General features: G+C 50.8%; 1 protein-coding gene across 3 annotated transcripts in view; it reads right to left on the bottom strand.

Annotated features, from left to right (window-relative positions):
• The window catches only part of LOC128335288 (actin-binding protein WASF3-like), a 49,957-nt gene that overhangs the window by 11,472 nt on the left and 26,742 nt on the right, over positions 1-11,743 (bottom strand). For 2 of the 3 annotated variants that reach the window (XM_053273294.1, XM_053273295.1), the window contains exons 3-8: positions 10,429-10,563; positions 9,835-9,988; positions 8,203-8,320; positions 6,348-6,523; positions 5,531-5,794; positions 1,081-1,472 (exon numbers count right to left, since the gene is read on the bottom strand). In XM_053273294.1, the coding sequence (XP_053129269.1) occupies positions 1,081-1,472; positions 5,531-5,794; positions 6,348-6,523; positions 8,203-8,320; positions 9,835-9,988; positions 10,429-10,563 (1,239 nt within the window). The remainder of the gene's footprint in view (positions 1-1,080; positions 1,473-5,530; positions 5,795-6,347; positions 6,524-8,202; positions 8,321-9,834; positions 9,989-10,428; positions 10,564-11,743) is intronic. The other variant, XM_053273296.1, reaches the window with a different exon arrangement.

Raw genomic sequence — 11,743 nt, 5'->3', positions numbered from 1 at the left:
GGGGTGGTAGTGCCCAAGCCAGGGATGTAGAAGATCCCAGGTGCCATCCCTGGCCTTGCTAAACAGGGCTGGGAAATAGCCCTGCCTGGAACCCTGAAGAGACATTGCCAGCCAGTGTTGTAGTCTACACAAAGCCAGTGTCATTTAGTGTTGTAGTCTAGACAACACTAAACGAGGTGGACAAAGATGGACTGGCCTCAGAGGCAAGACACCCCTAAATACCAGATGCAGGGGAGCAACAGCAGGAGAGGGGACCTGCCCTCAGCTCTTGCCTGTGGGCTTCTCAGAGGCATCTGGAGGGCCACTGTGGGAAACAGGATGCTGGACTATATGAGCCTTGGGTTTTATCCAGCAGGGCTGTTCTTATGTTCATTTCACAGTTGTGGTTGAGACCCAAGTTTCCAGGACATGTTGTATGACCCACCTATTAATATCAATAGGGATTGTCTTTGCAGCTACAGTAGAGTTTGCTAGACATTGGGGAAACTGCAGTATAACTATCCACAAATGAATGTCTGTTGAAAATCTAAGCTGTTGTTGAAATGGACAGGCTAATGGACTTGGTATGAATATTCGGAGGAACCAAAATCTTGACACTCAAAAGATGGCCGAGAAATGGGATTCATTCATCTGAATGCTTCCTGTAACTTTATTTGTTTAAAAGATGCAGATGTCGTCATTCTTTATAAACGAATTCATAGCAGCTTAGAAGGAAGTTTACAACTTGGTTCCATTGGACTGGAAAATTTTTGTGGGCTGTGCCACAGATATTTTTTGTGTGTCCTTCTACTGTTTCTTTATTTGATGCACTAAAAAGCCTTTTGAAAACCGTGACCCACCAAACGGAATCCAACACATCAGTCATGGATGGTCGCTCATCAAGAAACCTAATGTTGCCGCCTGAAACTGCAGAAGCAGGAGACCCATCCTGTTAGCTGCTGTCGAGCCACAAACCATGACTGGAGAGTTGAGTTCAGTTGGGTGGGTCAAGTTGCACAGGCCCCATGAAGAGTCCTCCTCTCTCCCAGCATCTTCACCTCTCTCATGGCCACCCTGCTAGCCCCAGAAGTAGGAACTCACCCCTGCGGATTGCAGCAAGCAGGTCACTCCTGGCGTCGCTCATGGGGATCAGGGGGATCTGCGGCTTCCGTGGCTCAACCGTAACAGCTGGGGGGGATGCCGAGTGAGCCGGCGAAGCGGTAACTGTGGGGGGGCCAGGGGGCGGAGGGGGAGGTGCAATGGGAGGCCCCAGGGGGCCACTCTGAGGGGGAGAGGCCGAATAGGGGCAGGGCGGTGCTGGGGGAGGGGAAGGAGCATAGGAGGAGAGGACCGCAGCGGTGGCAGCATTGGGAGCCATGCCCGCGGGGGCAGAGATGGGGCTGTCGAAGGCCGTCTGGGCAGAAGGGATGACAGGGGGAGGGGGAGGAGGTGCAGGGGGGACAAAATATTCGGCCATCGGCACCTGTTGGGGGCTGGAAAGAGAGAGGAAACGCAGGGTTTGCAACAGGCACAGAGCCCAAACAACCGCGACAAGCATTAGAAACCACAAACCTACTTAAGAGAATAAGACAGTTGTGACTTCCCCCTTCCTAGCTACTGCGATCCGTGGTAGCAACTGCCATTCAGAGCCTCTGTGCTGAACTCTGCGACAGTTTTGCTGCTTCAGACCCAGAGGTGTAGGAATCTCCATGGTACTCACACATGTTGGGCAGAGCTACGGAGCCACACCAGATCCCATCCCAAGAGAGCTGAGTGGACTCCAAAGCCAAGCCTGCACTCCTTGAGATTCGATTCACCAAGATGAAGCAGCCAGGGCCCTGACCTGCCAGGGACTTTCGTCTCCGCCAGCGTTCCCTCTAACAGGGATCCCAAATGTTGTTGACTACAATTCCCAGCATCCCCAGCTGCAATGGCCTTTGGCTGGGGATTCTGGGAGTTGTAGTCAGCAACCACTGGGGATCCCTGTTACAGGGAACACTGCTTTCCCTGCCTGCTGCTTGCTTTGCAGTTTCTGGCGGGCAGGCAAAACCAAAAGGTTTGTGGAGCTCCTAATGGCTTGGCAGGCTGCATTGGTCTTGAGCGCTGTCAGGTCATGCAGGCCTAGCTTAGACACAAACCAGAGTTTAATTGGTGCAGAAAACAAATGCGCTCATCCAAAGAATATAGATCCCATTAGCTCTTCATCAGGGGATACGACTGCAATTTCTTTGATGGCTGGGTTGAAGAAGAAGAAAGCTCCTGATCTATCCACTCCTACTATGGTGCTTCAGACAATCAGTCAATCAGTGGCTTCTTCTGAAACTGTCCACTGAAGAAATTGCAGGCATTTCCCCCTGATAAAGAGCTAGTAATGACTCAATATGCATCAGAATTCATGCTACTTGGGTTCACTCATTTGTCTCCTGCACCTCTCGGACTTTTGGTTGTTTCTGACTTGTGGTGTCTTCAGGCCTAGCTTAGGCCAGCTAACTGACCACCAGAGATGCAATGGAGCTTTCATCAGTTAGGAATCTGGTGACAAACGTAAATAAGAAGAGGACAGCCAACCAGGAGGAGTACCAAGCCCACCTGTGACCTCTTCACAGAAGGCAGTCCATGTTTCCTCCACACAAATACAGCTTCCATTTGGGAGAACTGCGTGTACACAGGAATATGTGAGGAGCAGGTCTGTGACTATTTCATCGTTAGTAGCCTGCCGGGAGCAAACTGTGTGTCTATAGAGGAGGCTCATTTTCATGATTGAAAACTGGGTGGGCTCATCATCCCAACCACTTTCCAGGAGCTGTGCCCACTTCCGTTTTGTGACTGCGTGTGAGGGCGAAACGAGGTAGGAAGCGTCAGCCATGATGATCAGCTAAGCCTCCCGTTCGGTAGTGGGGCTTTCCCCACTACTTCATTCATCAGTCGGGTGAAGCTGCTCAGATGGAGCCTTCCTATCCAGCAGAAGGCTAGCTGACAATCACTGCCAGCCCCTCCTACTTTGGTTTCCTCCTCCCCCCCACCCACACACATGCATGCTCACAAAAGGGGAGCACTCCCAGCTCCCAAAATGCATTGTGTGAATGAACCTAGCAAAAGAGACCAATGGCATGGAATACAGACAGTCTTTCTTTGTGGAAGTGAGAGACACCTAGGAAAAAGTAATCCCATGCCAAGTTGTCATTATGGAGTCTATAACTTCTCAGCAAGACTTAGGAGTTGTAAAAATAGTCCAAAGGCTCTAAGCTGAAAGTTGTGCTCCCCCAGGCCAAGGGCCCACCTGTTCTCTCCGTTTCTTTGTAAGAGAACTGTCCTAACACACCTTGGATGGCTTAAACCAGGGATAGCCAGCGAGCAACTTTTGAACCAGATCTAGCCCACAAAGATATTTTATCCGGCCCCTGGTGACCTCGCCAAACTTTAACCAAGGGTGGGCAGAATGTTTGCACAGAGTCTGGTGTGAAATGAAGCTCCTCCATTCTTGAATACTACATCTGTCTTTAGGTTTGGTAGAGGATAGGCTGGTTCTCACAATGGGAAAGAAGCCAAGCCAGCTTCAATTGCTGTGTTTGCTCCCGGTTTTTGGTTGTCTGTCAGCAAAAACCTAGGTAGGAGGAAGAGGCATGATCAAGCAGGAGGTAGGGATGTGCACGGAACTGATTCAAAGGCAGGGGCGGGACACCTTTAAGAATGGGGGAGGGTGCACTCCCCCCACCCCATGACGTCTCCCCATCCCGCACTCCCTTGAAAACCAGACCAGAGGGGTGGCAGCGTACTTCCCTGCCACCCCGTCCCCTCTTCGGTCCGGAAGTGACCAGGAGTAGCATGTGCATGTGTACACGCTGGGCAGGTGTGCACGCTACTTCCAGTCACTTCCGGACGAAAGTGGGGATGGGGCAGCAGGGAGGTATGCTGCCACCCCGCTGGTCTGGTTTTCAAGGGCGTGCCGGTGGGGGAAACATGGTGGGGGTGGGTGGGTATGTGCACCCTCCCCTGTCCTTAAAGGTGTCCCCGCCCCCATGTTCGAACTGGTTTGAACACGGGGTTCCGAACTTGTTCGGCGTTCTAGGAAACAGAACGCCGTACAGGTTGATGCATATCCTTAGTGGGAGGCGAGCACAGGCTCCAACAGCATCCCTCTACCTAGCATCTTATCGAAGGTGGAGGCAAGGCCATCGGAGCCTCCCACATGATCACTTCCCCTTCCTCTGACCTAGGGTTTTGCTGACTGATGACCGGAACTCAGGAGGGTGTACAACTCCCAAAGCTGGGTAGGAGTGAGAACCAGTCTAATGTGTTCCAGATCTGTGAGGCCTTTACTCTTAGGTGGGACAGAACTTGTTCTGGAGCTTGACAACCTGTGAAGGGATGTCCTTTCACTGGTTGTGCGGCAAAAGACAAATCTGAACCCCCACCGTGGCTCTCAGTCATCCTGAACATTGTGCCTCCTCCCCCAGAATAGACAGATGTTGGCCATCCCCAGTTTAAGCATTCAGTAGTTGGAGCATATATATATCTCCACCAGTTGTGAAATTGAGCAAGAAGGGAGTATCAGTCAAATGTGCAATGTCTAGTAAGATGTTTCACCCACAGCCATCACTGAGCTGAGGACCACATCTTTTGGTGCAAGTCTGTTGCTTTTGACATGGGGGGGGGATAATGCAAGTTTGCATATAAATCCTTGCAAGCGACCAACCATGGAGCAAATTCTGCACATAGGTACCCATGCAACCAGGGATCAAGGATTGCATGGGAATGACAGAATTTGGGTGTGGAGATCATTTTTTGGCATTTGTTTATTGGATCATGATAGAGGTTAGAAACAACTGGGGTGATGCTTAACATGGGGAAATGGAGCTAGATGCAGAAAGGATTCCCAAAGAGAATAAAGAGGTTCCTCGCTTTGACCAAGGAAGTCATTCTGTACCAGTGGCCACCAGGAAGCTGACACCACCCAGCTCAGTTTCAACATGTGTTGGTGCTCTCTTAGGTGAGGTGAGGTGATGGATGTTGGCTACATACTGGCCAGTTGTGGCTGGTGTTTACATGAAAGGAAAGGGACCAAATGAAAAATGACGCAGATTAAGAGCACCAGCAGGATCACCAAGGATGTTCTCTCCCCTAACACCTCTCTGAGTAACCTTGCCAGAGCCAGCCAGCTTTGCAGAATGAAAGAATCTGCCTGGCAACCTCATCTTGTCTTCCAACAAATGCAGAATAAGAAGTGTACAGATCTTCAAACTGCAATCCTGGGAGACAGAACTGTATTTTGTTCCGTTCCTTCTAATGCGCTGATCTCTGAATTGCATTCTTCAGTGGGGAAACCAAGACACAGAAGCTTGCTTTTTGCAAGAAATCAGTGCTGAAAATCAGGTTTCCTACTGACTCACTGCATTGTGCTTCTCTGCGTCTGTCCTCCACTTGTTCCAAGGCTAGAGGATTTTGCTTCTTAACAGCTGTCCTCCTGGTTGCTTAAGAAACTGCTAATCTCTCCCTGTTGAGGCAGAAAGCCACACCTATCAGAGGAAGGAAAGCAGGCAGGTATCCATACCCATAATCCTTGACTATCTGAGGTCTCGGTCCATTTAGCATAGTCTCTGGCGGCTGCGGCACATGAGGCTGTTGGACCCGGTTGAGACTGTTCTGCCGGCTTCCTGCCGCTGTGGGCCTGTAGATGTGCTCCTGGGCCTGGCTGGCCACCAGAATGACCTCTTTGTTGTCTGTTGACAGATGGGAGGCTGGAGCTAAGATCTGCTGGGCAGGGTGGTTAGGGCTGGCTGGGTATGAGTGGTCAGCGGCATCTGACGCATAAGATCTGTCACACACAAAAACACCAAAAGGTTGTACTCTTGGATGGCATGGATGAGCGAGGTGGAGCCAAAGTGAAGGGAGGAACATGGTGACATCTACCCCCTGCTGGGATCAAGGTCTCGTATGCAAAGGCAGAAGGTACAGGCATTAAACAACAAAACCCCAAACCAGAATATAAGCATGCAGCAAAGATGGTGCAGGCATGGGTTAGGAGGAGAGCACCGCAGCTCAAGGGGTCAGCTTCCCATACAGGTGGAAACCTTCCTAGCTTCTCTCCCAAAGAGCACACCTGGTTCCTGGTCTCCGCACCATGTGAACAGCCCACAGGCCATGCAAGGATCAGCCAGCACCAGAGGCACAGAGAGTCGGATTGTTCAGAAGAGACCGGAACGGCCTTGATTTCCCTGAACCTGCGTCCAGCCAGCAACAGAAGCCCTTGCTGCCGTGAGCCATAAAAGCATCCAGAAAACGGAAGGCAGCGTTCAAAGAAAAGCAAAGCCAAAAACCAGCAAAGAATAAAGAGAGATCGAGCAAAGCGTGAAATACATAAGACCTGCCTATTATCTGGGGACAGTGATCCTTCCGATGAGGCCATGTGATATGGAGATGGTGAGAACCTGTTATCGGGCCGGAATTCCTTATCGTAGGCCATCATGTTCCACTCCAGCCGCCGGTTGCGAGCTTTCCGCACTTTCTTCACTTCCCGGGTGGACTCTTCGACCAGCCGCTGCTCCTAGAGATGGAGAAGTGCCTGCCATGTCAACCAGCCCGCTGTGAGTGGTGTGAATCCCCCTGCTTGGTTGAAATATGGGTGTCCCAGGCCTGGTGCAGAAGAAGAAGGAGTGGGGTGGAATCCAAAGTGGGCTGCACCATTTTGGATTTCAGGTGGGGAGGGACTCATTTGGAATACTCCCCAGGTAAAAAAATCAAACATATCAATAAAATTAAATCAATAAAATAAAATCCCTGCAAGTGCAAAGCTAGCACTTCAGGAAACACAGCTCTAGACCAGGGCTGTACAATGTCGGCTCTCCTGCAGATTCTGGACTACAGCTCCCATAATCCCTGCCTATTGGCCACTGTGGCTGGGGATGATGGGAGTTGTAGTCCAAAAACAGCTGGCGGGGCCAACGTTGAGCAGTTCTGCTCTCGGCCAACTCACTCCTGCTTGTGCTAATGGTCTGATTTAGGGATAGTTTGTTTATTTACATACTTACTTACTTATTTATTATGTTTATAACTGCCTAGATTCCAAGGTGGTGTACACAGCTTAAAACAATAAATAAAACGCAATTAAAAGCATTTACAAATCATAAATTTTTAAGAATAGTTTTAACAAAAAACATTTTGAAATAGTTTTGACAAAAGGCCTGAGAAACCAGGTGTGTCTTGAGGGTCTTTCTAAAAGCAATCAGAGATGGAGAAGCTCTTATAGTGACAGAGAGCCCTTTCCAGAGGCCTGGGGCAGCCACAGAAAAGGCCCGGTCCCAAGTTGCCACCAAAGGAGCTGGTGGCAGCAGAAACCGAACCTCTCCCTGTGATCTCAATAAGCAGTAGTGTTCATGGTAAAGGAGGCGCTCTCTTAAGTACCCTGGACCCAAGCCATTAAGGGCTTTATAGGGAATAACCAGCACTTTGTATTTTGCTTGGAAACATATTGGCAGGCAGTGTATAGGGAAGCATTCTAAAATGTGTGCCCCAACCTATTCTAAGACCTCAGGACTGGACCACCTCCTTTTGTTGTATATGTAGACCAAACCACAGAGGGCTGTGCGAATACACAATCTTGCTGACTGCCCCCCCCCCACCAAAAACCCCTTTAAAAGATTTGTTGTGTATTTCAACCATTGCTAGACAGGTAAATGACGGTCTATTTACAAGCCCTGCCTAGATGCTATAAAAACTGTGCTGACACCAAGGGTGCACCGAGGTAATTTTGGAGCCTGGACCTGGAGGGCTTCGGAGGAGCCCCCACTCTCTGCTTGAGGGCTTGGGGAGGGGGGTCGGGGGCAAGTTAAATATTTCCCCCTCACTTTTCTTAACCGCCGCTGTGCGGTGGGGACAGGGGCGGCCAGCAGGGTGTGTGGGCACAAAGAGCCCCCAAATGGGCCGAAAATGGCCCGACCTCTCATCTTCTTGCTGCTCCCTCCCCTGCCATGGTTTCTCCTCAAGTGCCTGCACACCTGTATCTGCTACCACCCCCGCCGCCGAAAAAAGTAAAAAAAGAGATTTAACTTGCGTGGCAGGGGGGTGGGGGTGGGGCAGCAGCGGGACTCTGGGGAGGCCCCCCAGAGCATTTGGAGGCCCTCCGGAAACAAGAGGCCACAGACCAAATCCCCAAGGTCCGTGGTGAAGCCCGCCTCTGGCAGATGCCTCTGTGAGCCCGGTTCCCCCTGGCCGCCCGAGGCTTACCTTCTGGCGGCGTTTCTCTTTCCTCTTGTCCTCCGTTGCCTGCAGCATCTTCTCCTTCCACAGGTTGAAGAAGTATGAAGGGTCGGTGTAGAATTTCAAGCCGTCTTTCTTGTCGTCTCTGCAACGGATGGATTGGTTGGAAGGAGGGAGAGAGAGGCAGTTGGCATGTTCTACGAAGCTCTCTTGTCGTGAACCTCCCTAGCGCCAGTCGAGAGTTGGTCTGGCGGGAGCAAGCACGAATGGTCCCCTTGGCTCAGCGGGGTCCACCCTGGTTTGCATTTGAATGGGAGACTACATCTGTGAGCACTGTAAGATATTCTCGTTAGGGGGTGGGGCTGCTCTGGGAAGAGCACCTGCCGGCTTGCTCGCATGTGGGAGGTTCCAAGTTCCCTCCCCAGCATCTCCAGATAGGGCTGAAAGAAATTTCCGTCTGCAACCTTGCTGTTGCCAGTCTGTGTAGACCAGGCCTGCTCAACTTAGGCCCCCCCCCGCTGTTTTTGGACTACAACTCCCATAATTCCTAACCACAGTACCCAATAACCAGGGATTATGAGAACTGTAGGCCAACATCTGCAGGAGGGCCGAAGTTGAGCAGCCCTGGTGTAGACAAGACTGAGCTAGATGGACCAGGAGTCTGACTCAGTAGAAGGCAGCTTCCTATGTTCCTATATTCTGGAGATGGGGCTGCAGCTCACACATAGTGCTTGGCATGCAGAAGAGCCCAGGTTCAATCCCGGGCAGCATCTCAAAGATCGGGCTGAGAGAGACTCCTGCCTGCAACCCTGGAGAAGCCGCTGCCAGTCTGGGTAGGCAATACTGAGCTAGATGGACCAAGGGTCTGACCCAGTATATGGCAGTGTCCTCTGTTCCAATTCCCTCCCATTCTGCAGTGTTTTTCCCAAAAGAAGCCTTCCACCTTCCATGCCTCTTTAGAACCACTAAATATGCTTCACATCAAGCTGTTTTTGTCCCCCCCCCTTTTCTTTCAGTCGACAAACTGATCTTCTTCTGTGTCCCTAAGGAGTTCCCCAGGTAGACAGAAACCACGATCAGGTCTGTGGATATCCCTGATTTGCTTCCAATCCAATAAACACTCGAGCACCTGAGTTTGCTGATAATAATGTTTCCAAGACTTAGATCTATAAACTGTGTTTCACACACATCATCTTTTCATATTGCCTACAACTCTGTGATCTGTTTTAAGTCCTGACAAGCCAGCCAGTATAATTGCCCCATATTGGGGAGGAGAGCAGTTCTCGCAGCAGCGGACATGAATTGCCCCCTTTCCTCAGCAGGGCCTGCCCTAGTTTGCAGAGATTTGAATAAGCGACTACAGGTGAGGACTGTAAGATATTCCCCTCAGGGGATGGGGCCATAGCTCAGTGGTAGAGGTTCACTCCTTGGCAGCATCTCAATGTAGGTTTGGGAGAGACCTCTGCCTGCAACCTTGGAGAGCTGCTGCCAGCCAGTGTAGACAATACTGAGCTAGATGGACCGAGGGTCTGACTCGGTAGAAGGCTGCTTCCTATGCTCCAGATGGGGGGCTGAGCGAGAGTGAGTTGACTAAGGACACAGGATGAGTTGGTGGCAGTGACACTATTGAAGCCAGAGGCTCATTGGCTCATGCCTCACCTATATGGCGTTAGGATGTTGAGTGGCGGAGGTTTATCACAGCGCTGGTACATCTCCATCACGGGGTTGGGGATGGAGTTGCGCGACACCACCTGCTGGTTCTGAATGGTGGAGCTCTTGAATGCTTTCCGCATGTTGATATCCTGCAGGGACACTGCGGATGCAAGACAGAAGAACGTCAGGGACAAGAGAACAGGCCGAGTGCCTTCTGTTCCTAAGGAAGCATGCGGATTTTGTTCCCTCCGGTGAGTGAGTCCTGGGTCTTTTGTCCAGATTATTCCCATGGTTATCCTGGATTACCATATTTAAAATGTTTTTAAAATGTTTTAATTCATGATACCCAGTTTTTAAATATTCAGGAGAACATGTTTAAAATCCCTGAAACAATCCCACATAAACTGTCCAAACCAGAAAGCCAGTCCAGGGAGGAGCATCTGACAGGGGAAACGGCACCTCCAGACGCAGACTACTGGACCAGCAGCGTCACCTGCCATCACCCAGGGATCTGGAACAGCTGCTCTGCCTTGCAGAAGCCGTGGGCCACGGGGCAAAGAAAGAAACCAACCCACGGCCAGTGTGCGGCTTCCATCCTACCTTCTTCCACAGTGGAGTCCAGCTGAGTGACCTTGATCACCAGAAGATCCACTCGCTCTTGCAGGGAATTCATCCGCAGGTAGAAGCTGTTGGCTTCATTGAAGAGTTCTCCAAAGATGTCCTCAGCATGCCTACCTGAGCAGACACAAGACCAAGGAGAGGGGGCCACTTCCAGGCTCAGAAGCCAGCAGGGAGGAAAGAGCTCACGAGTGGAGCAGCAGTGGAGAATCGGTGGGCAGGAGAGAGGTTAGACCCCCGTCTCCGACCTCCTGTTCTCTCCCTGCAATCCCATGACAATATTCATTCATTCATTCATTCATTCGATTTCTATTCCACCCTTCCAAAAATGGCTCAGGGCAGTTTACACAGAGATATAATAAATAAATAAGATGGATCCCTGTCCCCCAAGGGCTCACAATCTAAAAAGAAACACAAGATAGACCCCAGCAACAGTCACTGGAGGTCCTGTGCTGGGCGTGGATAGGGCCAGTTACTCTCCCCCTGCTAAATAAAGAGAATCACCACGTTAAAAAGGTGCCTCTTTGCCAAGTTAGCAGGGGTTTCAGATGTCTTGCATCCGGAATGGGGGTGACTCTAGGCTTGCCTGGGATCTAGAGATTGCTCTGGTCCCAATCTGGGAGCAACGCCACTCCTTCGAGGTAGGTTGCCACCAGCTGGAGACTGATCTAAAAAAACTGACCAGGCTTAGACACGGCTTGGACGACCTAGAACTGTCTGCTGTAAGTCCCTAGACTTGGGACTTACAGGCACTATACAGCCGGAGTCTACACAACCCAGCTGTAGCAATGTATTATTCAGAAAAGAACTCAACCGTAGTGAATGACTTTACGAGGAGGCACATCATAAGAACGTAGGAAGATAGGAAGCTGCCATATACTGAGTCAGACCATTGATCCATCTAGCTCAGTATCATCTACACAGACTGGCAGCAGCTTCTCCGAGGCTGCAGGCAGGAATCTCTCTCAATCCTCTCTTGGAGATGCTGCCAGGGAGGGAACTTGGAACCGTCTGCTCTTCCCAGAGCAGCTCCATCCCCTAACAAGGGGAATCTCTTACAGTGATCACATGTGGTCTCCCATTCAGATGCAACCAGGGCGGACCCTGCTTAGCTAAGGGGACAAGCCATGCTCGCTACTACAAGACCAGCTCTTCTCCATCACACACCCCACATTAGTGTTACAAGGCATACATGATGTAGCAGCCCCACCTTTGCCTTGAAATGTCTGGCTCTATCTTTCCAGGGCTGTGCAAAGCCACTTCCAGTCGAATGAGAAAGCAGAGGTGAACTTGAAAT

This window comes from Hemicordylus capensis, chromosome 11, assembly GCF_027244095.1.
Source record: "Hemicordylus capensis ecotype Gifberg chromosome 11, rHemCap1.1.pri, whole genome shotgun sequence".
Taxonomy (NCBI): Eukaryota; Metazoa; Chordata; class Lepidosauria; order Squamata; family Cordylidae; genus Hemicordylus; species Hemicordylus capensis.
This window is presented reverse-complemented; position numbering and strand designations above follow the sequence as displayed.